The sequence below is a fragment of the Salarias fasciatus genome, chromosome 8 (genome assembly GCF_902148845.1).
Source record: "Salarias fasciatus chromosome 8, fSalaFa1.1, whole genome shotgun sequence".
In the NCBI taxonomy this organism is placed as follows: domain Eukaryota; kingdom Metazoa; phylum Chordata; class Actinopteri; order Blenniiformes; family Blenniidae; genus Salarias; species Salarias fasciatus.
Window position 1 is genome coordinate 13,799,361 of NC_043752.1, and position 27,970 is coordinate 13,827,330.

The 27,970-nt window shown below is 41.4% G+C and overlaps 4 protein-coding genes across 5 annotated transcripts; 2 read left to right on the forward strand and 2 right to left on the reverse strand.

Moving 5' to 3' along the window:
- Positions 1 to 2,470: 2,470 nt before the first annotated feature.
- ascc1 (activating signal cointegrator 1 complex subunit 1) lies at positions 2,471 to 15,223 on the reverse strand. Its single transcript, XM_030097617.1, has 10 exons — positions 14,675 to 15,223; positions 14,132 to 14,234; positions 13,955 to 14,052; positions 13,689 to 13,867; positions 13,151 to 13,284; positions 11,980 to 12,099; positions 11,770 to 11,894; positions 11,136 to 11,209; positions 9,365 to 9,491; positions 2,471 to 2,720 (listed from the first exon to the last, which is right to left on the reverse strand). Exons 1-9 carry the CDS (start codon positions 14,787 to 14,789, stop codon positions 9,375 to 9,377), a joined length of 1,065 nt encoding a protein of 354 aa, XP_029953477.1. The 5' UTR covers positions 14,790 to 15,223; the 3' UTR covers positions 2,471 to 2,720; positions 9,365 to 9,374.
- On the forward strand, positions 14,901 to 17,117 carry anapc16 (anaphase promoting complex subunit 16). 2 transcript variants are annotated; one of them, XM_030097620.1, is made up of 4 exons: positions 14,901 to 15,037; positions 15,432 to 15,578; positions 16,369 to 16,443; positions 16,524 to 17,117. In XM_030097620.1, the coding sequence occupies exons 2-4, from the start codon at positions 15,437 to 15,439 to the stop codon at positions 16,631 to 16,633; spliced, it is 327 nt and encodes a 108-aa protein (XP_029953480.1). In that variant the 5' UTR covers positions 14,901 to 15,037; positions 15,432 to 15,436; the 3' UTR covers positions 16,634 to 17,117. The 2 variants fall into 2 exon arrangements, with proteins under 2 accessions (XP_029953480.1, XP_029953479.1); XM_030097619.1 differs by lacking the exon at positions 14,901 to 15,037 and adding an exon at positions 15,044 to 15,179.
- A 1,387-nt stretch (positions 17,118 to 18,504) lies between these two features.
- ddit4 (DNA-damage-inducible transcript 4) lies at positions 18,505 to 20,367 on the forward strand. The gene is made up of 3 exons (XM_030097385.1): positions 18,505 to 18,619; positions 18,856 to 19,088; positions 19,183 to 20,367. Exons 2-3 carry the CDS (start codon positions 18,875 to 18,877, stop codon positions 19,680 to 19,682), a joined length of 714 nt encoding a protein of 237 aa, XP_029953245.1. The 5' UTR covers positions 18,505 to 18,619; positions 18,856 to 18,874; the 3' UTR covers positions 19,683 to 20,367.
- A 1,331-nt stretch (positions 20,368 to 21,698) lies between these two features.
- Positions 21,699 to 26,176, reverse strand: dnajb12b (DnaJ heat shock protein family (Hsp40) member B12b). Its single transcript, XM_030097383.1, has 9 exons — positions 25,863 to 26,176; positions 23,892 to 24,069; positions 23,632 to 23,777; positions 23,304 to 23,477; positions 23,121 to 23,191; positions 22,771 to 22,880; positions 22,263 to 22,435; positions 21,952 to 22,093; positions 21,699 to 21,847 (listed from the first exon to the last, which is right to left on the reverse strand). Exons 1-8 carry the CDS (start codon positions 25,993 to 25,995, stop codon positions 21,972 to 21,974), a joined length of 1,107 nt encoding a protein of 368 aa, XP_029953243.1. The 5' UTR covers positions 25,996 to 26,176; the 3' UTR covers positions 21,699 to 21,847; positions 21,952 to 21,971.
- Positions 26,177 to 27,970: the final 1,794 nt, after the last annotated feature.

Consider the following 27,970-nt stretch of genomic DNA (forward strand, 5'->3'; position numbering starts at 1 on the left):
CAAAGCATTTTCTTACGAGCCTTAAATGCTGTGTTTCTGAGTCTGTATTGTTTGTCTCTTTGAATTTGTCCTGTAATGGAGACACTACTTGTCCAGTGTTCACCCTGCCTTCAAACATAGTTAAGAGGCGTGGGGTGCAACTGGCCAGAGATTTATAAAAAGTTAAGTTGTTTAAATCAGATTTTGCTCTGTACCTTGTACACATTTAAGTGTAAAGCACAACAGCAGATTTGATGCAGCATTAAAACAGTGATCGGCTGCACAAAATAGTGTTGTGAAGTTGGATGGCAGAACCAGAAATGTGCAGAGCGCTGCCTCTCCCTGCAGTTTTCAGTACCTGCACATCATTTTAAGTCTCCCCACGTTACCCTCTCTAAACTCTCCGTGGCCCCGCTCCTCCACTCCATCCGCTCAGTATTTCATCCCCATGAAGATAAACCTAATTCAGCCCCCTGCTCAGATTCATTTAAGTTTAAGGTTACCAATATTGGCTGAGGTTGAGTAGCCGGGGGCAGGACCACATTTCTGTGATGCTGCTTAGCTGGCCAAACTACCCCTGACACTGGCATCAACATGGTCGATGTGGCGGTAACAGGCTCCTCTTTTCGCTGAGCTCCGCATCCAGAGGAAACAAGGGCAACGGGAGAAACGCCCCACAGCGCCAGCCGGCTGTGCACATCGGGACCACAAGATGCTGAGCCGCCGCGCGTTAATCAGGAAGTCAACATTAGCCGTGGTCGGCGTGAATGTGTTGCAGATAAATGGTCGCACAGCTGAACTGGGTCAGTTGGGAGTGTGTTTGGCTGTGCACCATTAGCTTTTAAAGATTTTCTCAGAGTTGAGATGTTGTTGGGAGGCCTCCCTCTGGACTGTGGCATGCAAAGTCTTCTAAGGGAATCTTACATGTGCACACACTGAAAAAAAACTTCAGAAAGCAGATTTTAAGGGATGAGAAGACTCAAAGCAACGCAGAGGGCTCTTCAGATTTCTGCGCCTCTGCTGCTCCATCGGTATCAGTTACAGCAGCGGAGTGACCAAGAGTTTTGCTTCTGATGTGATTTATTTCTCGGAAATGATCCTGATAGATAAGGGAAATCAGATCCGGCCCCGAAAATATTCATCAAATTAAAATGTGGCCAGTTTGCCTCAAAGTCCTAATGATGGAGACTGACCTCAGATGGCATGTCTCCAGCACTGAAAGCAAGAAAAGAATTAACTGTCAATGTTTCAGAGACAATAAAATGCTCAGCGGCTCTGGCTGACAGTGCAGAATACATGAAAAGAAAGTTTGGCTGCGGCGGGATGGATTGAGTTTAATGCGGTTTCGGTCTGTTTGTTGAGGGTTTAAAGAGTCCGCAGCTCCTTTCAGCGGGCCGCAGGGAGAACAGATGATGTCCAGGGTAGGTGGGCTTCTTTAAAAGCCAGCTGGGCTTCTTTTGTAGTCGGTCAGTGCGAGAGGAGGCAGTGCAGTCAAGCTGCTTCAACATTAAAAGGCGACACTGGTAATGTATAATAGATTAGTCTCAAATCTGTCTTTGAAAATAGAGGTTTCACACACAGACGTCTATTTTTCTTAAATGAATCACAGTAATTTCTGTCCTTCAAAACCTTCTTCTTCCAACACTTGTCACAACACTGATTATAAAATAGATAATGCTCCACTCTTTGCACAGGGCAATTATTTTAGTCTGGAGCTGTCTGTCATTGATGTCTGTATTCCACACAACTGAAAGCGGCAAAATTGAAGTAAACAGGCAGAATGGAAAGCAGTTTGGCTTTATCAGTGATACGGGGAATGGGAAATGGACTTGACTCATATTCAGCAGTCTCAAAGCACATCGCATCCACTAACTCGTGCACACCAACGCAGCAGTTTTGGGGATCATGGAAGACGACCTACTCTACCAGCTGCACCGAAGGCCTATCAGTCATTGTTATATCGCGTGAATATATATATATATATTTATGCTTGCTGGTGTTTCAAGGGAAATTGCTGAAGCTTGAACTTGTACTCTTACAACACAATAAGCTGGATGCACGAGCCGTAAAAGCCAAACAACGCGCTCGACGTCTCCATCTCCATATCAGACTTACGCTGTGGAAGAGAGCTTGTAATTGTAAGAGGATTATCCGATGTCATCACTTCCTCCCGTTCCTCTCTAGGCAGATGTTGATAAAACTCATTTATCTTTCGCCGAGCATAATCAGTTTGCACAAGAGGAGCAGCGGATGGAGAAGCTTCATTTGAATAATATCAGACAAGACCGAATCAAGTATATTCTAAAAGCTTCCTTATCTATGAATATTTGCTGCCCATAAATGTAAACAGCGTGTCCCTTTTTTTGTTTTACGTACAGCTCATGAGGCTCAAAACAAGTGATTACGGAGGCTACACGTATTGTCACATGGCGGAACAACTCTGTAAGGATCGCTTGAGGGATTTCTGGCACACAGTTAATTGCAACAGGCCATGGGTGGATGCATCACACTTTTTATTCATTCCTGACAAATTAAAACAGAAAGTTGAAGTGGAGCACGTCCTGCCAGGATGAGAGGGGAAAACACATCTTGAATCTCAAGTAATTTCAATTAAAGATTCAGGAAAGGTGCTGAAGCATTTTGCTGCGAATCCATTCATCGACGTATCTGATGGGAGTTCTCTTCCGACCAAGAGTTTCTTCATTTTTCAGCAGCAGGGAACTTTTCCCCCCATTCCAGACCTGCAACACATAATCAGTAATCAATACTTAAGTTAAAATGTATCTAAAACGGCAACCTATAGGGAAAGGACATTAAAGCATGAAATATTGATGACACACTTCAGCCGGCTCTCTTTCAAGAGCCACTCACTTAAAGCAGTTACGTCCACTTATAGATACCCAAACACTGTGGAGTATGCATGAGGAAAATACAGCATAGCCCGAGAGCTTCCGTCCCTGAATAGGGAATCCCATCAAAAAGATGTTATTTTGAAAGTGGAGGAGCGAATAAACCACATCGGGAGGCGTTTAATAAGTAATCTCGAGTGACTTACAGCTGTAAGTGGAGCTGCTATAAATGCGTATAGATTTAATTCAATAGGATTCAAACTGGGTCACACAGCTATTAAAAGTGCAAAGTTAGTTGAGAGCAGTCTGACAGCAGTTTGCCTTCGCCGAGCGGAGCGCCGGGGCTGCTGATGCTCACTGCGGGCGGCTGCAGCACAGGCGGAACAGAGTGCGGCACCTTTTTCAATTAAATGCACACAAAAGACGGGGAGACCGGGAAATAGTTTGAACTCCTGGCATGCGCAGTGTCAGCCGGAGATTTATTTTTAGACGCTGTTAAAATGCTCATGCTTAACAACTTTGATAGGAGACGAATCCATATCAGCTTCCCTCCAACGATGCGGTGCGTGCTGAGAGGTTTCACACCGCAGCGTGAATAAATGATAAGAGATTCAAATGCAATCATGAAAAAGTAAATAAATGGGTGGAATAGATAATTATTTAATCAAACTTTCTCGAGTGTGAGGATGTGTTGTTTCTCTGCTTTGTGCCGCTATAAATATAAAATTTCATGTAATGTTGACTTAATGAAACAAAGCAAACACTCTGACCACTTCTCTAGATCCTGCAGAATCACATTTTTCAATATTTTATAGATTGAGCAATGATTTTCAAAAAAGTAACAGAGACTAAGAGATAATGAACATTTCTGCTGGCCTATTTTTTAAAATGCTGTTTCGCAAAGAGTACATAAAGTAAACAGCATCCCAGACTGACTTTTTGCTGTTCAAACACTCGCAGCTTTCTGCCTCTCCTCCCTGTGTGGACGCCTCCAGCAGTAAACAGACCCGGACAGCTGCAGGCAGCCTCCAGACTCAGCACTCTGAATGATAAAGAGCTGCTGCAGGGATCTCCTGCCTCCTCGCTGGAGACGCAGATTAGACATTTCAGATACTCGGGCCCCGGCCGTCCGTCAGGGCCGACTGTGCCCATTAGTGACAGAGTGATTAGTGCCAAATCCGAGCGTCGGCGACAGCACGCGACTGGCGAGTCGCATCCGACACGAGCGAGCGAGCGGGAAAGGTGTGCTGACATTTCTCCCCGCTAACGATATCTGGGTTGAAGGATTCGGCTGCCGTTGAGCAGGTTTCATTTGAGGAGCTCCTTTCAGCGTGTTTGAAAAAAAAAATCAAATAACCTAAAACAATCTCGGGGATTCAAGCTTGTTAAGAGGGAAAACATGACATGAGGAGTATGGAGCTACCTGCTGAAATGTCATCCTTTTAGCTCCCCCTCTTGTTGGAGGATCTTTTTCCCATCGCCTAATTGGATTTGATTTCATATATTCTTTGCGTTGCTCCGTTAAATTGACTGAATCCTCGAGCACGCTTTAAAACGCACTAGAACTTGCTGTGACCTATGAAAGTAATTCGGCATTTAATCGATTCCATGCATGTTATTAGTCACTCCGAGCATGCAAATCAAACACATCCTCTGTGTTGAAAGGTCACGTTTGTCAAATATCGCCTATTTTTTTCCCCGGCAGACGTTAATGTCTTCCCTCCCACAGGAAAGCTTAATTTCCAATTACGCGATGAAAAATTGCACGGTGTGGATCAGAATATCAAAACCTCAAAATATGCTTCAAAAAAAAAAAAGAAGAAGAAAAGATCGACATTGATCAAGTAAGACCTATTTCAAACAGCCTTTGCATAAAAAAAAAAGAGCCACTTTAAAAAACTGGCATGAAATTAAATATGCAAATTGGGCGGAAGCCTAAACAATACTTTGTTGAGATAACATAAGACTTCAGTTTTCAAGCAAGATATGAATTCTCATTTCAGAAGGGTTCTGTATAAGCTTTTAGAATGTTAAGATTGCTTTTTCATTCAAATAAAAATCTGTTTTTCCTTTCTAAAGTTTTTAACGGGAGGAAAAAGTAAGTGGATTAGAGGGAAAAAAAAAGGTTGTATCAGCTGAAGGCATGTTTTCTGTGGGTGTAGTCTATCACCCTCCCATACATGCAGCCTTCTTGACTCATCAGTGCATGAAACAAGCGCACGCACATGAATGTGTGCATTGACAAACTGTTTAACGGTTTAATTAAAATGCACATCCCGAGTCTTCTCAGATCTTCGGGAATAGGGGCCGACCGTCTGAGGGAAAGCAAACAAACGTACACAGGGGTCTCATTTATCCAGCCTGGTGGAAGTGCTGGATGCTTGTCTTGAAATCTTAATGGTCTTGTTGCAGGGTCATACAGCCGGAAAGACAGAGATGACTAATTAGGGTGAGAGATGTGGCAGGGACGGGGAAATTACGGACGTCCTGCAGTGCATCAGCAAGTCCGCCCGCACATTTCTGAACACCACGATCTCATCAGAGTCAGGTCATTTAAATTGTTAGCTTAATCATTAAGATTCCTCGTGGACACGGCTAATGTCTGTTATCCTGTGGCAGTCGCATGTCTCGGATTTATTATCCGCTGATGGCATAACGTGCAAAGTTGTGCTCCGTGTGAGTTCTCTGGCTGGTTTGCAGTCGTCGCAGCTCAGTGCTTGCAGTTCTGCATTCAAAATGATTTGTGAGTTAGCTGTTAATTATGTTTTACAAATGTGCAGTCGGAATGGACCAATCAATAGTCGTGATCAGTTTACTTATGCTGTAATCACATGGAATTACAGCAATAACACTGAGCGAGGTTGTAAAATTGGCTTGTTCATCATGCATCCTGCATTGTGTTTGTGCACAATGACAATAATAATCATTTGCACACATTTAGGAGGCATTTTCAATTAAATCTGCTGGGTTTCACGCAGCAATGGGCACCAAATCTTATGCGGTCTTCAAAAGTTTTGTGTTTTTAATGCAGAAAATAACAAACATAAATATGTAGTGTCAGCTTGTAGTTGACAACACAGCTAAACAGAAATTAGCTATGACAATGCCAAATATTATTTCTACAGTTTACATCACCAATAGCTGAGCAAAAGGTCAATTTAAGTCCATATTATTTCAATTTGGGAGATTTTCCACACAGTCTGCACCATGTATCCATCCACAGAAGTCACATGTAATGATGTTTTTGTACCATTTTCCCTTAATTAGAAACCATTTAAATTGTGACTCAGAGTCAGAATCACAATCTGCATCTTTACAAAGCAGGTACATCCAGACTGATGAGTAATAACTATCGCTACAATCTGTGGCAACTATGCATATATAATATCCCCGACCTCTGCCAAAACAAAGGTTCGAAATACCTTAAAAAGACATTCTGTGTCAATAGTTAAAAAGTACGTTTCTTTTTGTTTTTTTTACAAAAGTAACAAGCCGGCTGCAGCAGCAACAAGTGGGAGTAATTATGTGAGTGCGTTTGAAAGAGGCCAAATCATTGCAGCTACTGTACATCATCAACAGACCACAGAAAGCACAGCATATAAATGGATTACAAAGTGTAGGTAAGAGCAGGGCTGCCAGCTCGCACGCTGTTAGATCTGCTGTTAGTTTTTCAACACAATTACAAGCTTCACACTCCTACTTATCCCCCGTTCGCCCGCACTTCTCTCCACAATGCGAAGAACAAAGTCTAAGAAGTCAAATGAGTCCACAGAAGTATTTCTGAGTTCAGACAAACCAAAAGGAGCAAAACAATAATATAACAATGCATAACTGTTTAAAGTGGAGAAATGAAACAATCATCACTTCAGTCATTTATCAAGCAAAACAGATGCGGGTTCCAGCTGTGAGAATCGAAGAATTTACAGCTTTTTCTGAAATAAATCAAATAGTTTGGGGATTTGCTCTGTCAGACAGATAAGTCAAATGATTTAAAGATGCAGTTGTTGGGCTTCGGGAAATTGCGGGAATCATTTTTCAGCAAAAAAAATGTATGTTGTTTTCACCAGTATATAATGTATTTCTTAATAGTTCATTGTTCTCGCTTAATGCATTAAAAAAAAAGTTTCATTTAAATGCAGATGTATGGATAAACATGTCTTAATAGGACAAGCTGCCGCTGGTGAATTATTCATGCTGATGAATAACTGTTCACTGCAGCCAGTATGTTCCATGTATGTGCAACAGTTTCCAGCATATGGCCTTTCCAACGAACACGCAGTCTGAACATGTATTCCTGAACATATGAACTTCTGACAAATCAAGTCCGTCTCACTGTCCATGTGTGCCGGTGACGTATGTTTGTTCATGTGTTTTTCGGCGCGATGATTACTGAGGACATCTGCGCAACACATCCTTAATCATGTCTGTGCCAAGAGGAAGAAGAAAAAAAAAAAGGATGCACAGTCTCAGTGATTTTAATTAACCGTCTCATTTTTTTCCCTCCTCTCTGTGCTTATGAGCAGCGGTATTTGCCATTTCCAGACTCTTCGCCGTATCTCCTACCTGGGAATGGCATTACAGCAGATGTACACCCAAGACCCAATTAAAAAGCATGCTGTCAGGGGGCCGAGTGGAGGTAATTAGCCTCCTTTCCAGTTTCTAAAAAGATAAATGCGACGCCGAGGCAATACCGCAGTCATGGCGTGGACGGTTCAGCTGGCCAGCTTTTTTTATTATTATTATTTCTTTCCCAGTGAATTTGCATGTCCCTCTCTAATGGTGTCCGTGGACATAGCTGCAAGAAAACACTGGAGAGAGGGAAAAAAAAAAAAAAAAAAGCTCACGCCACTGCGAAGAGAGGAGGGTGGACAGCACAGGATGGCAGAGCTGACAAACAAAAAGCGCCCTCAGTTTTCATCAGTGTAACTTTCGGCCGCTCGGCGGTCACCCTCCTGAATGCCAAACAGGGAGCATCGCCAGCTGAGGGGCGCAAAAGAAAAAAAAAAAAAAAAAACAACTGACGGCAAGAAGAGGCGGCCAGGCTCTGTGTCCGATGTCTGTTTTCACTGACAGGCGGGAGCGGGAACAAGGTTGTGGTTTGGGCGGGAAGGGCAGGCGTCAGAGAAAAAGGAAAACTAGCAAAAAGGAACGCTGGGACTGGTGTAATAAATCTTGTCATCCATGCATTAACACATTCATGAGCCGGTGAGATGAAAAGAAATGGACAATACCTGGCTGTAACATCCAACCTGTGCAAGAAAATACCAAGCAGAGTGCTTCCAGAGATACGGAACTCCCCTGATTTGGCACCAGAACTTGTTTTGGAAAGTATTATGGCTGTCAGATTCATATTTGCTAAATCATGAAATGTTTATGTCACACCATCTCTGAGTGGAAGTCTTATTTTATCAGAACGGTGCAGCTGGGGCCGGCTGAGGAACGGTAGCTATTTCAGCTATAATAGTTGACAGGTGAGATACTGCAGGAAGATTCCTTAAATTATTAAGCACGTGCCATCAACACTGACTTTTTCTACGAGCAGCTCGAACATTTATGAGGCGGATCAGCCGGCAGTCTCACGAGGAAGAGGAGAGAGAGAGAGAGAGAGAGAGGGAGGAAGACGCATTACCTCTTTCTGACAATTTGCAGCAGTTTGAAACTAATTTGATGGTGATGCTTAGCAGGTGGCACAAAGCAAATGTTCATCCAGCGGCGTGGAAACCGCTCAGATCGTTTAGTAAATACTGCCAGCAAAACACACAATGAAGTATGAAAGGTAACAAAGATATCAAGCATTTCAGGAGCATCGAATTCGAGTTATTCTTTACAGCTAATTTATACGATTTTTTACTCTTTTTGGTTTTAGACACTTTTGTTTAAGAGAATTTAAGCATTTGTGCCTTAAGTGCTGCTATCTGAGCCAACTTCTGTTGTTTCTCAGATCAGATATTATAAATAAACTTGTCTTGACTGCATTTCAGGACTGTGTTCAACAGCATGTCATTTATGACACTCGGAGCCAGCCACCTCCTCCACTCCGGTAACAGCGTTCTGCCCACACAGAGACACAGTTCTCCCGGAATCTCCGTTCAACAACTTATTCAGTTTCTGAAAGCAAAGCCTTTGACTTTCCACAATAAAAAAAAAACAAACATGAACAAGCATGGCTTCTGTACAGTTTTCAATACATAATCCAGCTTTTTCATGTTTCCTTTTGATTGCCGTTTCCATTAAAATGTATTTTGTGTCATTTACTTTGATGTTGCTTGACTCCGACTCCCTGAAGAAAAATCAATCGTCTGGAGAATAACACAAAAAAAAAAAATCTGAGGGCCTAAAGTATCCTAGAATGGATTTGCATGCCTGTTTCATCTTTTCAATGAGCTTTTGAATGAAAATTTCAAATGCTCTGTACTCTGATCGTGATATTCTTTCATGTATACATTCTCTTCCTCAGGCTTTTTTTCAGAGCTTGATCCAGATAGCTATGCTGCCACCTACTGGACCGTGACTGCTGCTGTGGTGCAGGTTCTCACCTCTGACAGCTCAGGAGAAGCTGACGCTTCCCGCTGACGTGTAGTATCCGCTGCAGTCGGATGAATATCTCTGGGAAAGATGCGCGGCGTTCAGCTCAAACGCGCCAAAACGGTACGCGCCAAACTCCTGCAATGAAACAGCAAAAAACATGTTATCAAAGGAAAAAAAAAAAAAAAAATCTGAAGGACGGAATTAACTCAAACTGCAAAAAACATGCTGCCATAGCAACAGGTGACACATTTGCATGATTTTCAGGAAGACAACAACAACGATGTTATTTAAAAACACCTTCTCAGAAGCAGAGAACAAAAAAAAGGTGAATTACAGACATTTTTATTTCAAATGCAAACAAAAAACCCCATTTCGAAATAATCTGTTTTCTTCTTTTTGAGCTGCTCGAGATCTTATTCAAGAGACTCTCTTCAAATTTAGTTTAGATTCTGACAGATAATATATATTTTTGAAATAGCACACCTTATTTTTCCTTTTGTTGGTTAAATCTTAAACATAAAAGTGGTGAAAATTATCAATAACTTCAGTCTGCTTGCACACAAACAATAAAGAGTGGTGGAAAATTATCCTGGAGAAGCTTCGTTTTGAGTTAAGCTTCGTGTGCCTGCTGGTTAACAGTCCCCCCCTACAGACACACCTTAGTAAACCGGATCGATTGTAGAAGAAAATCTGTGCTTTTTCTACATTACAATTCCAAATGCTGGCTACGTGAAAGTCCTAAATATGAGCAAGTTTTAGTTCAAACTGAATGACACAAATCACCATAATCAGCTCATAATAATCCTGAATAAACCATGTTCCCTACTCTGGTACAGGGTTAGGGTGATAAATCATAAATAAACGTGTGTGTGATTTGAAATCCGATTGCAGCCACATTTAAGGAGATCAAGGTTGTTGTTTTTTTTTGTTGTTTTCTTTTAACTTTTAATTCCTGTATTTCACACGGTGGCTGAGTGGCTAATCTGGGAACATGATCAATCTGTCCCTGGAAGAAATAACACCTTTTGAAATACCTGATGGAAGTTAAAACGCCTCAAAATTAACCTGATTATCCCCGCTGCACATGTCCATTGTTTAATGTCAATGGGTGCAGTTTTACTCAAGTTTCAACTCCATTTATGGCACTTTTTTGGTAAATGATACAGCATATAGGAGGACAGAAAAAAATAAAGACGCGTCCTGTAATCTGCGCGAGTTTGTCGTTTCCTTTCTCTTTATTATTGTGTGTAATTTTTTTAAGGTAACGCCAAAATCTTCAGTCATTAGAACATTATAACTATGATTTTTTTTTTTAACTACTGTCCTGTTTTGTTAACATGAATTGCTTTAAAACTTCACACATTGAGAACCAAACAAATATAATTGAAAAACTTATGACACTAACTGATCAAAACAGTTTGATACAAATATAATGACATCTTAGATTTGCAGCATTATAATTTCCTATAATTTTTTTTATTGATATCAACGTTAAAAAAGCAACAGTTAACAGTTGAGGTTATAAGTTACACACTGATAAAGCTAGATTATATCTCTTTCTAAAAGTTTTTTTACTGAAACACAAATCCAATTTACTGTTGAGGAAATAATCTTAACAATATAAATTTAATATGGTATATATATTTAAGTCGAATGGTTAAAAACCAGCAGGACACACAATATAAAGGCCCTCATGTGAATCTATCATGTTCTCTTAACAGAAGTTGTGTAGTGAGTACATATGTGAAAGTGATCCAGAAGGAGTAAATTTCCTCTAACCTTTAATATATTTCTGGCATCAAAAGCTTCTCGTTCACTCGCGTTCTGTCTTCCTGTCCCGCCCGAGTCTTCAGCTGGAAAAACACCAGAGGGTCAAATGCAAGCTGAGCACTGCAGCGCTGAACAATATAAAACAGATAAGTTATCTCTGGGATCAGATAAACATGTTTACTCATACCTTCAGCTGTACTATAACAGCGCCATGAAGGCACGCTAATTAGAGGAACTTTTCTCTATGGAAGGGATAAGTAGAGAAAAGAGAGTGAAACGTGGTAAACATGGTCAGCAGTGGTTTGTGCCGTGTTGTTGGTCAGCTCAGTGCAAATCTGAGAACTGCTGCTGGACCGAGTCCATGTCCAAAATGAAAGAGGCCATTGTCCGAGTACTTGGAAAGCGCGCTCCCCGGTGCACGTAAACAGCGCTGCGGTCGGACTGAGACCCGCCTCCCTGATTCCTCTCCGCACAAATTTGCTGTTGTAATTGTTGAAGATCAGCTTTGCCGTCAGAGCAGCAGCGGTCCGAGCCAACACGTAATGAGGGGACATTGGCAAAATAGTGTTCTGGGCAAGAGATACCGGTCTGATTTTGTGCATTTGTGCGAGTTAGGCTGTCATGTGTCATGTCACGTTCCTACCTGAGGAATCCTTTCGGAACAGGGTGTTCATCACGGTGGCGTGCAGCTTGACTCTGTCCCACTCTCTGGCCATCAGCCCGGCGGACACAAAATGCTCCACCAGCCGCTCGGCGATCTCCTGCAACCTAAAGCATGTGCAGTTCCAATAAAACAGGCCCGAAGAAGGATTTACAGAGTCAAATAAAGAGAAGCATTTAATTTTTCACTGACTTATCGGACTTGTCTTTCACATGGACCTTGGCGTACAAGACGTCCACCATGCCAGGGTCATCATTCATGTACTCTATACCCGCCACCTCCAGCGGGAGAGGTTTCCCTTCAGTTATGTCCCTGATGAAAGACAACACAAAGCAGAGGCGTGAGATCAAACGGACAAACTCCGCATTTTTATATGTTTTCCTCAAAAGACACTGATGATGAAATAACTTGCAGCTGCCTGTAACTCTGCAAAAGAAAACCGTCTTTAGTCTGGTCACAAGACAAACTTCAGAGTTTGTAGAGCAGGCTTCTATTAATCCACATAATCTATTTAAATTCAATCTAAATAAAATGCACAACAACATAAGTTGCTATTTAAAAATGAGGCAGGTGAAAATCTGCTAACTAAAAGAAGGCAGTAATGAGATAGTCTCTTGTCCAGATATTTGTGGCTTCTGACAAAGTAAAATCAGGTCAAGCATCTGACTTCATGACCAACACATTATGAAGCATCCCACACTGATTTGCTGTTAAGTCTTTCAAGCGTTGCTTTCGGCCTCCAAAGTGTTTACTCTACACACTCTGTGAAGGTGCCCTGCGGTATCTGGCACCAAGACACGATCAGCAGATCCTTAATGCGGTGCAGGTTTCACATTGGTGACAACATCGCGTCCGGTACGTTCCCTAACAGCTCGCTGCAGGTCCTCGGTCGGCCTCCCTTCAGACTGCCGTCCTTGCCTTCTTGGGGATGTGCCAAGTCATTTGTCTGGCCACAATTTGGCTTCTTTGTCAAAGTTGTTCAGGTTATCCAGCATGCTGACGATGAAAAATGACGTTCCACTTAGTGCTTCATTATGTCCTCGACCTTGAAATGCACCATTGTTGCAACATAATTAATGTTATTTGCTTTCTTTCTTGAGCAGTCATGAAACTTTGGACCTCTTCGGGGTCTTTTATTTTTTTACTTAAAATGGGTAAATGTTTCTCTAAAACAGCAGATTTTCTTTTTAAATAAATTCTAGTCAGATAGTAGCTTGTCTATTGTTTATTTGCCTGTATTGTTATTTTGCCTGTTGGGGTAAAAAAACAAACTTCTGAAACCAACTTGTTCGTGGGATCAGTTCATTCAAACACAAATATTCGATTCAGGTAGGATCACAGAGTTTCTGTGTTCGGCCCCTACCTGATGAAGCTTTGGCATTCCTGAAGGTGTTCAGATGCTCTTTGCACTTCAATGTCGTTCAATAGAGCCACAGTGCCGATTGTCAGATGGAGCTTTAAAGGGTTCTGAAAGATGCTTTCTTCCACTCCGTGATCCTGGACATTGGAAAATAACAACTTAATAATGTATAATTAATTGATGATCCATCCATCTTCTATACTACATTGTTCAGTTAAAGGTCATGAGGCCTGGAACTGATCCTGTCTTATGATATGCCAAACTTAGACCCTGAACAGAGTTACATTCGGTTACACTTAGGGGCAATTTGGAGTCACAAATCAATCTCAAACACATTCTAATGCACTGTGGGAGGAAACTAGAGGACCCAGAAAAAAAAGTCATGCAGCACAAATAGTTCATGTAAACTCTACACAGACACACCTACTGGAGTCTAACCAGGAGTATTCTCACTGTGAAGCGAGGACACTGACCACACACACATGAATGTCTACAATCCCTATCCTCATATCATCACTGTGCATCATTCCCTCTTCCACACCTGCGAACACTTTTGCAGCACCTCCTCTTTAAATCTCAGGAATCCTTCTTGAATGTTGGAGTCATTCAGTGGAAATGACAGAAAGTGTGTGAAAGGCTGCTTCTTCCTGAAACTCTCCACCAGAACCTCAACTCGAGTGAGTGCAGACGACACCGCAGACCTGGTCGATCCTGTGATAACTGTCAGGGAAACAAACACAGTAACAATCAAAATCTTTTGCAGTCCGATTTGTGTTTTCATTAACCAGATTTGTTCTTTGTCCGCACCAATTTGTCCTTCCACTCCTTGTTTTGGAATGCTGATGGACGTTTTTGTGTCAGACTCCAAGCGTCTACGTGTTTCACCTTTTTTCCCAATGATGTATCTGGAAAACAATCAAAGACAGACCTCAAGTTGAGAATGCCACATAACATATTGTAGCATTCATTTAGTAGATAACAGACTTGTAAAGAACACTTGGGACGTCAATGGCACTGCGATATCCTTTATCAGTCTGTTCAATCTGGTGGAGATCACAGATTTCATCTGCTACCAGCTCTTCACTTTCTGAAAGCACAAAATCATATTTTTGTTTGTTTATAAAAAACTGATTTGGAAGGGGAAAAAAACAACAATATTCTCAGCAAGTGGGCTTATAATGTATTAATTAGACCATCATGATGAAGAAATATCAAGGTTCAGTTTCAACAGGGGTAAAAAACAAAAAAACTTAAAGCATTTTTTGACCAAATATACTTTTAACTTAAGTTAATTTAAGCAAAAAATAATTATTATTTAATAATGTAATATAATCATTTCATTACAGCACATCGCTTAAAAATGTAACCTTTTGCAATTGTGATGGAGATGAATTACAATTATTATGAAACCACGAATGACGTGTTTGAGAAAACAGCACGGAGCTGTGGCAAGCTACAATCTGAAGTTTCATTTACGTATTACTATACGTACAATTAATCTGTGAATACTGACAGATTCAGACTTACCTGCTGCTCCCATGTAGGAGAAATCCTCTTCTTCCTCATAATGTTCTTCTTTAATTATATTTCTACGGTATATTCTCCCATTTATGTTGAGAAGAGGTGGACGTAAGACATCCATACTGCCAGTTCCTTGTTGTTAGCTAGACTTTTGAAAGTTTAACTTAAAGCATATATAACTACCAAACAATTTAGCTGAACAAAATAAAGTAAGAAGTATTGTTTCACTGAGCTAGCTTCTTTTTAGCATACCAGTAACTTGACGTGTTTGTTTTGCGACATACGGAGTTCCTTTTTGGTACACTACTAGATCTACACATCAATTCAAGCAGCCATTTCCTGAAAAGTGTGCCGAACGAGCCCATCCGGGTGAGTGCTAGATCTGCCGCGAAGGCGCCGTGGCTTCAAACGTAAAGCTGTTAGTTTGTCGTAACGTTGTGGCGAACATCTAAACAAACAGCTGTTTTCAGACGTGGGTTTTTATTTTTGTTAATTAACCGGGACGGTGACGGTAAGCCTTTTGTTAGAAAACCGGTATTGACTGTGATGTTGCACGTAATTACATGAAAGGGAAGCTCTGTGCTGCTGCTAGCAGGCCAGCCGTAGCACTTGATAGCTTGCTAACATGACGATCTGAGAGAATCACTCATTTAACGTTTGTTTTAATCGGTCCGTATGACACAGATCAGCTGTAGCACACATGTTCCACCCAATAACATCCGATTTTGTGGGGTTTATTTGTGTATGTTTCTTAATTTTCCAGAGGAGATGGCAGCGTCTTCTTCGTCATCCTCTGCGGGAGGAGTGAGCGGCAGCTCGGTGACTGGCTCCGGGTTCAGCGCTTCAGAGCTCATCCCTCCGAGAAAAGTGCTGTACACATATCCAAAGGGTGCAGGGGAGATGATGGAAGGTACGGATCCAAAACCTGAAGGCTTATATGTTAAAATATGTTTGCAAAACATTTATGCTGAGGAGACAGTGTCATCAGAGTCAATAACCTCGTTGAAGTCTTACCAACTTATCAACAAACAAACTAGCATAAAAGTAATGACGTGAGGCTTAGTTCAGTTTTGCAGATAACAAATCTTTCCTCCCCTCTCCCACTTGATTCAGTTCAAGGTTCCCGGCTGATCCCAGATAACTCAGGAAAAAGACAGCAGACAGCCTGGACAGGTCACTAGTCCATCACAGAGCAAACAGAGAGAGAAAGACAGTCATGCACATTGACACTTGCACATCACCTTCTTATCTTAACTCTTCTAGAACCAGTATTTTCTGCCTTACTTGAAATCGAATAAGTGAGAATAAGTCTTCAAAACCCTGTTCTTAGGGTTTCTTCCGACTTGTTTTGTTGCATTTCTAGCTTGACTCGCACTAAATAATGTGATTATTTTAGTTTTGGCATAGAAGGAAGTGCTTAAGTGCTGCAGTGATGAGCAGAAATACAGTTATGCTCAAAGTGTCAAGCAGTTTCTCACTTTCTTTATTTTTACTTTAATACCTACATTGTTTCAAGACACTGAATTAGTGGCTTTACAAAATGCTTGAAAAGTGAAGCAATTTTCCTCTGTGTTGTTTTGAAAATGGCATACTTTGCCAGCAACTCTCTTTTTTTTTACTGTCTTGCTGTCTTTTTTACTTTAATAAGTGTTTCGCCACCAATTGACTACTTTCCATCTTTTCTTTTTTCACATATGTAGATGGTTCTGATAGATTTCTATGCGAGTCTGTATTCAGCTACCAAGTTGCCTCAACACTGAAACAAGTTAAACATGGTAAGTCGCTCTTTTGCAGATAAAAAAATAACATGAATAAAAATTGGCTCAGTAATGAAATAACATTGTGTTGTTTTCAGATCAACAGGTATCTAGAATGGAGAAACTTGCAAGCTTGGTGGAGGAGCTGGAGGCAGACGAGTGGCGCTACAAACCTATTGAACAGCTGCTGGGATTTACACCATCTTAAAACTATTCCGATGCCTTTGGTTTATTATTGAGCCAAATAGAATGGAAAACACAGGAATGTTTCATTTTATCTCATCGATCATGACTGAATGGGTAAATGCTAAGTATGAAATGTTTCCTGCAGATAAGGAATGTGAGATGTGATGTTTTATTATTTTTACAGATGCATGTTTGAGTTGTTATTCTTTACCCCATGTATATTATAGCAACAGTTTTCTAGTAAACCTTCTTGTATAAAGTGATAACTTCATACAATTCAGCTTTTTGTAATAGATCAATTTGTTTTTCATGTCCTTGAAGATGCTAAGAGGGTGTTTTTAAGGCACAGCCTATGTGATGTAATAAACTGCTGGAAGTGGAGTGTTTCCACATAACTGTGGTGTGACTCCTAAATTTTGGAACCCGCTGTTTGGTCAGGCTCTTCGCTTCGATCTCTGCTCCCTCGCTGTTGCTCTCCGTTCAAACAAAACACAGAGAACTTGTAAATAAAGTCAGACTTGGACATTCTCTGCGTTTCTTGCTGTCTGCTTTTGCTGGTGGTGTGGTGTTTGTCGAAATCTGCAATGTCAATGGCTTTGTCACTTTCTCTTGAAGGCAAAAAATGTTCTGTTTTTCCGTGGTTTCAATGTGCCCTCAGTATTGCCTTTTCTTCATTTTGACTACAAGGAAATACTGTACGCAAATCTTGCTGTTCTTCCCTCTTTGAGTGATTGTTTTCAAACAAATCAAGGCTGAGTCTGCACAGAGTGTTCTGTTCTGGGAGCATCTAAGGACTGCCCAGAACATTTTATGACACGCCTCTGGCTGCACGTCAAATTTCCTGCTTCAGAGGTCAATAGTTTGTCACAGGACACTTTTTAGCAAGCTCATGTTACGAGCTGTGGAAGTCAAAATATTTACTATGGATATATGAGCTGCTGACACCTGAAAAGTTCTCCCGCATTCTTTCGAAGGGGGTAAACATATTGCGCAGCATCACAACAGATTTTGGAGGACTCTTTAATTTCTGGTCTCCTTAGAACGTACTGTACCTACACGTGTTTGGTGCCTGTTTAGTTTCTCCCCGACAGCCCTCCCCACGCCCACTCACATGCAGCACAGCAGAAATCTGGCAGCGCTCCAAAACTTTCCTTAAGCAAACTGTGTTATATGTACAGTGTGAAGCTTGGAAAACTACCTACCAATAAAACTACAGTATAGTCTAATGATTTTTTTTAAAAAAAAAAGATTTCTTTCATGACAGATACTGAAAATGTGATGTGTCAACAACTCTCAGATGCTTGTTTATCTGCGTCAGAGCTGTTCTTGTTTATCTGCAGTGTCGAAATATGGGCGATAAAAGACTGTTTTCTCATCAGGATTTGATTAAATGTTACCTTTTATTGCTTTATCGTGTCCCTGACGCTGTTTTATGCAGCTGCCCGTTTCGCTGTTTGCATCTCTCTCTTTGCAGATAAAAAATTCTGATGTAATGCTTGAGCAAAAAACAGGTGACGTAATGTACACTGCAACACTGGCTCCAGCTGAGCTGCCTGCACGGACTCCAGCCTGTAACCTACAGCAGCAGCAGCAGCAGCACGGCCATGCATTCAGACACGAGCGGGCTGGTAAACAAATGCATATGATGTTTACATGTCCAGGCATGTTCATGTACATTTCCATGGCGCTGGAGTGTGCTATTCATGAGCCAGCTAGCCCCCCTCTTCTCCTCCCCCACCTCCTGTTTGTCTCCTCTGCTGGCATGTTACCAGGCAGGCTGCAGCTCAGATGGCGTGCCTCTCTTTTTGATTGGCTGGCCGGGAGGCGGGGGGCGTGGCCTCGGAGCCCCCGTATATATACTTTGTTGCGGGACAGACTGCAGAGCTTGGCAGCTGCTGGAAGAGCCAGGAGACGAGCGGAGTACAGATAAAAAGCAGGGAACAATTGGAGACAATAACTTGTCTTCAACTGCCACAGCAAGCTTGCACCGCGACGCTTTTTACATACTGTAAGTACGCTGTTATAATTTAGCAGTTTTGCTAACTTTACAGTAAAATGAAAGAGTGAACAGCCTCTTAGTTGCTTTCACATACATGTAGTTTCTGCTGCTAATGTGTACTGTTTGTGCATTTCTTGGCATATTATAGTTTAAATACATAGCTGTCAGTTAAAGTGAACCATTAATAGGTCATTTAAAGACAGTGTCTGAGTGCTGATCTGTCGCCTTTGTTTCCTCCCAAGCAGCTGCCCACAGAAGCAGCTGATGCTCTTTGACTACTGCAGAGAGGAAACCATGCCTGATCTCTTTGCACCCACCGATATTGGCAGCTCACCCCCTTCCCCAGTGGATGCCAGTCCCCGAAGGCTGTCCTGGGGCAAACTGGTCCAAAGACTGGCTGATTTCAGCTCATCCACCAATAGCAGCAGCATTGAGTCTGTTTCCAACAATGGCAGCAGGAGCGATCTGTCAGAATCAGGTAAGCTTTGTTGCAGATATGTGAAATCCTTTGTGAACAGTTTCTTATGGGTTTCGTATTTCAGGCCCTAACATGCTGTTCATTTTTTCCACAGGGTCAGACGTGTTCGGAGATCTGTGTCCCTCTAATGATGACCTGTTCTATGATCCGATGGAGGAGACAATCCTGAAGGAAGTCGTGGAGCTTATTGCACGAAGCTTAAGAGAAGCCAAAGACTCAGACTGCGCCTTAAGATGTACCAAACTGCTCATCCCAGAGAAGCTTCTGGAGCACATTGGGCAGGAGCTCCTTCACCTGGCAGCTAGCGAGCCCTGTGGTTTAAGAGGGGCTCTCATCGACCTCTGTGTGGAGCAAGGGGCCACCTGTGAGAGCATGGGACAGCTGTCTGTGGACCCCTACCTTGTACCCACCTTTCAGCTGACGCTGGTGCTGAGGCTGGAGTCGGGTGGCTTGTGGCCTAAAATCCAAGGACTCTTTAGCACAAAGTCGAGCTCCACTCACGCAGTGAGACAAGCTATCAAACTTAGCACTGGTTTCCGTGTCATTAAGAAGAAACTGTACAGCTCTGAGGAGCTCCTCATTGAAGAATGTTGAGAAAGACAAGGAACTGTTGGGTTTCAGTGTCTATAATGTGACAGTAAAAGCTCACAGAAGGGCCTTATTACTATACCTTCATGTATATGATGCCTTCTGAAGTATAGGGATGGACTTTGTCATGATGCAGCTTATTGATCTGACAGTAAAGGAGCTGTTTATGGTACCCCGAGCAGCTGTTGTTTTAACACCTGCTCACTGACATTCAGACTTTTGAATTACAAAGTGTAACCATCATGCTATATCCGGTAAATAGGCATTTTGCAAATATAAAAATGCATACCTCAGTTTCTATTGAAACCATACAACGGCAGCTATATTATTATTGATTCATAGTCATTGAAACCATTGTGTGCTTTCTTTCTTTTTTTTTACATTACTGTTAACTGAGGTGGACATGAGTTGATGAACTGTACACAATGAGAACAGTTGGGGGCCGTCGTGGCCGCGTCAGGCATAAAGGCCTGCCAGTGCTTGCCCTGTGCAGTATATGATAAAGTCCTCTATTCATCACACGGAGAACAATGAAATTGTGCAAGCTTTGGCTTAAGATTTCCGACAAAGCTCGAACTTGTGTTTGTGTAGCCTCGTCCCGCTTTCCACTTTATTTGATATTCAAATACTCATAACATTGCACTGTTTTTGTACTTTCATGATCGCAAATAAATTATTATTTTCTAACAACCTCTGTTTCTGCTTGTCATTTTATGACGTGTCAAGTTCACATGAACCATTGTTTGCGTGCTTCATGAACAAATCCAGGTTCCTTATGGGAGTCAAACAGGTTTTTGAACGAGCAAATATCTTTTTTCAAACATTCAGCTACCATAATACTAAAATAACTGTTGTGAGGAATGATGTTGAACTGCATTCAATTTAGATCGTCATCAAAATCCAACAAAGTTTAAAAGTCTGAACCACAGAGAAAAATGAGGAAGCGTTTAAAGTAAAAGAAGAAAGACTAACACTCATCATACAGTAGATAAAAAAGCAGAACTACAAAGTCTGGCAAAAGTCTCTGTGGTTCAAGAATATGACACTACACTTCCTGCGAGGCACATGCAGCACAGCTCTCTGTGAACGTGCACGCAGTCATGTTTCCAGTCCCCCGCCTCAGCCAGCCAGCGGGGCCGGCAGGCCAAAAAAACTCCTGAGTGCCAAGCTCTGCTTCTCCTTCTGCGCACGTTCGCCACGGAGCAATGAGTCACAATCAACAGGTTCAAGCATCCATATTTATTTTGTCACCTGGGAGTAAAAACATGGTGGAAAAGCAAGATCGGAACCGTTTTCTCAGCATGATCATCTATACTTTCAATAAATAGGTAAAATAAATAGCATACTATGAAATTGAATTCTAAAAAGAGTTGCTTTTTCAGACAAACGAGATGAAACAGAGACATAATGCTCCAAAACTAGAACTTGTTCAAGTCCCACTTTGTGGGTAGGCACATGTCTCACTCTCTTGGCATCTATTGTGAAGGTAAGTGACACTAAGGTAAGTTACATTTAACTGTTTCCTTGGTACAATGAAAAGAGGTAAAGTGACAGGGACAGATGTTATCTCACACACAGCAGAAGAGGACGAATCTCAGGTGTTCAGGTGTCTGACGAACCGTGGACATGACTGTATATTTATCAGAGGTTTCACAATATTCCTGCATAGTTTGGGAATGTGCATATGAACTCACATCAGTGGACTCAAACAGTTCTCCACTGGTGTGGCTGATAAAATCAAAGAGGGAAGCAATCAATGTGATATCAGTTGCACTGCTACATAAATAACATCTGCATAATTTCATATGATTCAACTAGGTTCTGGTTTCATACTTGCAAAGAAAGACAAAATCACATTAAAGTGCCCTTTTCAGCTTCATGGCTTCCAGTCAAAACTGAGGCTTGGAGGTTGTATAAACCCACATCTCGTCAGGCAGACAAAATGTGACAGGTGGCTTTTCCATTTCCAAATAATAGAATAACATTAGATGGTCATTTCACATACTGAAACGCTCTCAGTCGTTTTTTTTTTTTTTTTTTAAATCCAGTTTGGTGGAGTTTTATGGCGCCTTGCTTGTGTTGCTTGTTGGGTTTTCTTCAGCCGCCAGATTGTTAAAGCTTACCTATTTACATCCAGTATTTTTTTTTTTTTTCGTGGAGTTTCTGGAAACCTGAAGACAAGAAGCAACAGAGAGCTGTGTTATTATCCAAAACATCTGAAAACTCATAACAACATTTGTTGAAGAAAAAAAGAAGAGTTTTCTGGTGAACTTGCTTTCAATCACAGATGCATTCTCAGCCGTGTAATGAAGCTGTGATCTCTGACAGTTTGGCGCAGCTTGGTGTGCGAGCCCTCTGCGCTCTTTGGTACAGATCAGTGTCTCCAAAATAGCGAGCTCTGTACAGCATGCCCTCCTCTGCAAAAAGAAACACAGAAACAATTCAGAAAAAAATGTTTTAGTGACAGTGGGAGTTTGAATATGTTCATAAAGCCTTTCCTGCAAGTGGTAAAAGCAGAACCTACAACTAATTTTCAAGTTTAAATGATCAAATAACAATTTTTTCATTTTCCCCTGAGCAGCATACTTTGTTGTTTCTCCTTCCAGCAATTGTTGCGAAGGTTGGAAATATAGTCATCTTCCACTGTTCGCTCCAGATTTTTCAGATTCACGCCAGTGAACTCCTTGAAGAACTGCTCCCCCACATAATATGGCACCTTCAGGTTCTCCGTCAGCCGCTTGTGTGAGTATCCCGCTGACCTGCGAGAAGATACGGTGAGGTGTCGGGGAGTTATCATACGACAGTATGGCGAGGACGACAGATGGAGCACTGTCTGTCTCTGTTAACATGACTCACAGCTGATAGAAGACTCAGAAAACACGTAAGTGTATCTGGAACAGAACGGCGTTCAGCATGGAGACTCGCCGTTGCAGATTGGCCAGACAAATGGCACAAGTAAACACCAGAATGTGGAGGATCTGACTGAATTAGGGTGTTATTTATCTCCACATCAAAAAGTAAGTAAGTCAGCGCAATTTCAGGATATTATTGTGCAACTGCAGTTACACACTGATGCAACAGGGATCACACTCACGGCCTGAAGCTGAGGCTGTAGGAGGGGCTGTTCACCATGATCTGACTGAGAGCTGAAACAATGACCAGGACCAGGATGGGCATGACCTGCACAAAGAGAGCAAGGCCTCCCTGCAAAACAACACGTCGACATTAAACACAAAGGAAATCTAACCGTTGCTGAATGTGCCTGGCGTGGCAGAACTGAACACAGTGTAATGTCTCCCCCTGCTGGTTCATAGTGAAGTCGATTATTCTTTATCATGAAAACATTTTAATATAAAGAACAACCGTTCTCAAAGCGTGGGGGGATAAGCCAAGGTCACAGAGCTTTGTCTCACCCCAAGTAGCAATTTTAAATTAAAAACTCACATCTCTCTGCCTCTCTCTTCTCTCTCGCCTTTGGTAATGCATCCGTCCGTTAGTGTACACATGAGGAGTACCTAATGCAGGACAAACCACTGCTTATTAGGAACATAACAGCAAATACTACTGGAAAGACAAGATACTGCATCTGATGAGCGTGGCATGAAAACACAGAGGAGTTACACTCACTTGACGGGTAGCCTCCTCCGAAGAACATGTTGAAGAGGTCCTCAGGAGAGATATCTGGCTCAAAGTTTCCAGTGTCATGGCTGTGTCCGGAGGGATGCCTCCTCTCCTCTCCATACTGGTCGTACTGTCGCCTTTTGTTAGCGTTGCTCAAAACGGCATAAGCGTTGCCAATCGCTGTTGGAGAAAAGCATCCATTTAATTAAATTATGGAGTCAGAAAAAGTAGTAGAGAATAGAAAACAGAGAACAGGTGATGTATAAGATAGATCCTCGTTTATACATAATGATGCACTTTCTGTGAGCACAGGTGCTGCCTCTTATCAGGTTACCTTTAAATGCTTCCGTTGCACCTGGAGCATGATTCTTATCTGGGTGGAACTTCAAAGCAAGCTTCCTGTATGATCTTTTGAGCTCGTCCTCCGAGGCATCTTTCTGAACCCCGAGGATTTCATAGAAGTCTTTGCATTGTTTTATCCTGTGTACAGATGGCAAGGAACATGAAACATTATGTAAAGATGGAAAATATCTCAACACTGCAGTCAACAGGCTCTTAAAACAGATTATTCACATTGTTCGCACGCTTTCATACCTCTTCACAGCCTCGAGCTGATCTGCTGTGTAGGCTTTGTTTATGTCTGAGGGCTTCTCCTCAGGCTGGGTATCCTCAGTTGTACTTTGCCGCTGCCGAGGCCCTGACACCCCAGAGAAGTCTGACTGGTCATTCTGTCCGGGTGTAAATCCATTTTTTGCAATGAAGTCCAGCAACACTATAAGAGATTTAAAAATAAGTGCTGTGAAAATATTCAGGTAGGAAGTTAAAAGAAGCCAAAGTCCCACAGTAGGCTGCAAATACTGTTAGTGAGAAGCCTTAACCTTTTTATTTTTGTGCAGTGTATTGTTTAATTATATTATACTGAATTTAGTACAAAATTGTCAAATTAAAAAGTGTGTCATCATTGATAAAATCAACAGTCATATCAAAAGACTTTCTTACTTTCTTACTATACTGCACACAAACACAAGGTTTTATGGGTTGTTTGGTAACACTTTACTTTAAGCACCCGGTATAACACATTATAAATAGTTATAAACACTCATAAATGATCACAATGCTTTATAACCCACTATACAGCATAGGATTAGGGTTAGGGTTAGGTCCTGATGTTATAAAGCATTGTGATCATTTATAGCTATACAGTGCTATAATGTATTTATAATGTGTTATACAGGGGGGCTTCAAGTAAAGTGTTACCGGTTGTTTTGTACCACGTCAAAGAGTTCTGGCATACACTATGAGCTGTCTGTGAATATCTTCAGAAGCACAACAAAAAGAGAAAGAAAGGTGCACATACTGGGGAGAGCAAGACTAAATGCTCTCAAACGCGTTGAGTCCCCAACACTGACAATACATTAGCTGTTCCTGGTGAATGCACCACTTATTTGTGTATAAAGATGAATTATCTAGTGTCATTTTTATTGACAGGGGATATAATTTGATAAATATTTCGAACAGTATCACACATTGGTGTAGCAGTTAGATGAATGGATGTCTGCAACAGAAAGCTACAGTTTGAACGTGCATTTAAATGTGCAGCATGTTTTACAAATTGGAAGATGTGCCATGATTATAAGTGTTTATAGACAGGATTCTTCTTCTTTCTTTTTTTCACCATTCCCAATTCTCATTTGGTATAAAAGAGAAATAAGCCTGGAATGTGTTGCAAAACTACTATAGATCACTGTCCAAGCTTGAAGTGAAGCCCACATAAGTTTTACCACACAATTTGACTACTGTGTGACAGATGCAAAGTGTAAAAGCGCACATGCTTTCTGGTTTTGTGTCACCACCTAGATTGTGAACAAATATCCTTTTGAGGGAATGGAAATCTCCCTGCTGCACGATGAAGTAATGGTTAGCATTCCTGCTCCACAGTAAGAAGGTCTGTGAATAAAATACTGACTTCTCTGTGTTGGATGAATGGATGGCTGAATGGATGGAAATCTCTCTCGGCCCAACCTTGTCAAAATTTCAAAGAATTGCTTTGATTAAAAAAAAAAAAAAAAAAAAAAAAACTTCTTGCCATCTGTGGACCATTCCAAATCCTTCTGGCTGGAGTATAGGAGGACCACCCCATTACCACTGACTCGACACAAAACATAACTCAACATTTTGAGTTCTAAAGGCTGGGTTTATCATCTAATATCCAGCTGTTTAAATCACACATGTCTAATTCTGTTATTTGTTGCTCTGAAGTGTGATGGGACACTTTGTGCCTCCCTCCCTCCCTCCCTTGGCCTGGAGTTGACCGGCATTTCAAATCTTTGCTTTCTAATAATACAAACCACGACAAAAACAATAAAAACATTAAATCGATCAGTAGCAGAGTATTTCCAGAACAGCTTTTCCTGCCGGTACCACTGAATCGGAGCAGTTAGCTGGGATGCTACCGAAGGCCGCATCCGGGATGCAGGTGATGGCATGCTGCTGCAGGTGATGCTGCTGCGGACCTCCACGGCCCGAAGCTCCCACCGTTACGCCCTCCGAGCATTCTTTACTCACCCCTGGCTTTTTCTGTGGGGAAAAGTCTCTGCGCCTTCTCCAGAAACCTCTGCGCCTTCTCCGGCTGTTGGTTAGTCAGCGCCACAGCCGCAATGTCAATGCAGCGCTCAGCTTCATCCCTGTTTACCTCCATTGCTGCAGTGGTAAATAAAGGCGCCTGCTGATGACGTCAGAGGGATGCTGCAAGAGCAGGGCAGAGTCAGGAGTCCTGTGACATGAATTTATCGGTTGTGGGGTCGTTTTCTTTATCCTGCCGCTGATGCCTGATGCCCAACAGAAATATGTTGGATCTGCTTCCACCAGAAAGAGGCTGCAGTTCCTGTCCTGTAGCTTTACTCCAGCAGATGGCGACAAATCGTTGATTTACAAATGTAGGTCATCGACAGGTGAAAACTCAGTGGACGTGTTGACCCTCTTAAAGTGCGTCTCCAGTGATCGTCATTGGGTCTTATGATTTGTAACTGTGTAACCTGGTTACCTATCTATCTTCAATCGTACGTGATCAAACAAAGATCAATGATTGCTTGAGGATAAGGATTTTTATGACAAAATGTTTGCCATCTTTGTACATTTGGACTCAATTAAGGTTGAAAGCAAGTGACTTCCCGAAACATGTTCTATATATCACATGCATATATTCACAATATAATGTCAGGTGCCAGGTCCCTCTTGAAAAACAGATTTTATATCTTGACGAGGGCTTTTACCTGGTTAAATAAAGGATGATGATGATAATAATAATAATAATAATAATAATAATAATAATAATAATAATAATAATAATAATAATAATAATAATAATAATAATAATAATAAAAGTGCAAATACCCACTTTAATAATTAATCATGATAGGATCACTTTTTTTGGACGGTAGACATTTTGTTGTTCTGTTGTTGGTCATGGGCCTAAATATGTCCCTGATATATCGAACATCAAGAACCATGAGATCCTCAGGAAGAGGTTTCCAAAGTGTTCCCAGGGTCAGAAGAAACAAAGTGAAGCAGCTTTTAGTTCCTAAACTCCTCACCTGTGGAATTAACTTCCCTGCTGTCACACTCACTACTTTTGAATGAAACCATAAAGCGCTATTATTTGCTCAGACTTTCCATTAAACAATAGATTTTACTTATTTAATCTTTATCTTAATAATGCTTTTGCCTTATCTATTTTCCCTTTCATGTTGTTCGTAATTGCTTTGTTTTTAATACATAAATAAATGAATAAATTGCTTAAGACTAAGATTCTGAAGTGGATTGCCACTCCTTGCACTCATCATCTTTGCCACTTGTCCTTCTCAGGGTCATGGGGTGCTGGAGCCAATCCCAGCTACTTATGAGTGAGGGGAGGGTACATCTAGATAGTTTGCCAGCCCATCGCAAGACCAACACAGACAGCAACACACACACTCACATTCACACCTAGGAGCAAGATAGTTATAGAGTGTGGAAGGAAACCAGAATATCTGGAGGAAGCCCACGTATATGCGCGGAGAATCCAAACTCACACAGAAGACCCTGGCTGGTGGATTGTTTTAATATGTTTCCTTTATTTCTCTGTAAAGCACCCTGGATTGCCTTTTATCTGAATGATGTTAGAAATTTTCTTTGCCTTGTCTTTTTTTTTTTTTTTTTTAATAGTTTAATCATCAATATAACTTGAACACTGAACTTCTAAATACTATCACTGACTAACAACTGGCATGCAGTATATTATTTGAGGATTCAAAATACACAGCTTGTGATCTGTTCACTCCAGTTCCCTAAACAACATTTCCCTTTTCATAGATAGTATCATCCATTGACAAAACAAAGTGACCAGAATCTCACAGATGGAACATTTCTCTTTCACCAAGTTTTAAACTACTACCTCCGAGGTGTAAAAAATCCAGACTGCTAGCCAAAACCAGTCAGCCAGCGGGTTCAGGCTGGCTGTGAGATGCCTTATAAACTTTTCCAATAGATTTTTATACTGGTGTGCAGATGTGAGGATGAACTGATAAATGCATAAATCATGTGTAGTGACAAGCAGGCATTAGCCTGAGAATAAAAACTGTGGTAAATATGATGTAATAAATCAGATAATTTGCCAAAGTCAAGCACAAAATTTG

Excerpts from the sequence above, each read along its gene's own strand:
- ascc1 (XM_030097617.1), bottom strand. The coding sequence starts at position 14,789 with ATGGATGTCTTACGTCCACCTCTTCTCAACATAAATGGGAGAATATAC. Across the intron at positions 14,235-14,674 it reads CTCCTACATGGGAGCAGCAG|AAAGTGAAGAGCTGGTAGCA; the intron begins GTAAGTCTGAAT and ends TTGTGCTTTCAG. Across the intron at positions 14,053-14,131 it reads GTCCCAAGTGTTCTTTACAA|ATACATCATTGGGAAAAAAG; the intron begins GTCTGTTATCTA and ends ATTGTTTTCCAG.
- anapc16 (XM_030097620.1), top strand. The coding sequence starts at position 15,437 with ATGGCAGCGTCTTCTTCGTCATCCTCTGCGGGAGGAGTGAGCGGCAGC. Across the intron at positions 15,579-16,368 it reads TGCAGGGGAGATGATGGAAG|ATGGTTCTGATAGATTTCTA; the intron begins GTACGGATCCAA and ends TCACATATGTAG. Across the intron at positions 16,444-16,523 it reads ACTGAAACAAGTTAAACATG|ATCAACAGGTATCTAGAATG; the intron begins GTAAGTCGCTCT and ends TGTTGTTTTCAG.
- ddit4 (XM_030097385.1), top strand. The coding sequence starts at position 18,875 with ATGCTCTTTGACTACTGCAGAGAGGAAACCATGCCTGATCTCTTTGCA. Across the intron at positions 19,089-19,182 it reads GAGCGATCTGTCAGAATCAG|GGTCAGACGTGTTCGGAGAT; the intron begins GTAAGCTTTGTT and ends TTTTTTCCACAG.
- dnajb12b (XM_030097383.1), bottom strand. The coding sequence starts at position 25,995 with ATGGAGGTAAACAGGGATGAAGCTGAGCGCTGCATTGACATTGCGGCT. Across the intron at positions 24,070-25,862 it reads CCCCACAGAAAAAGCCAGGG|TGTTGCTGGACTTCATTGCA; the intron begins GTGAGTAAAGAA and ends AATCTCTTATAG. Across the intron at positions 22,881-23,120 it reads GAAGAGAGAGGCAGAGAGAT|GGAGGCCTTGCTCTCTTTGT; the intron begins GTGAGTTTTTAA and ends GTTGTTTTGCAG.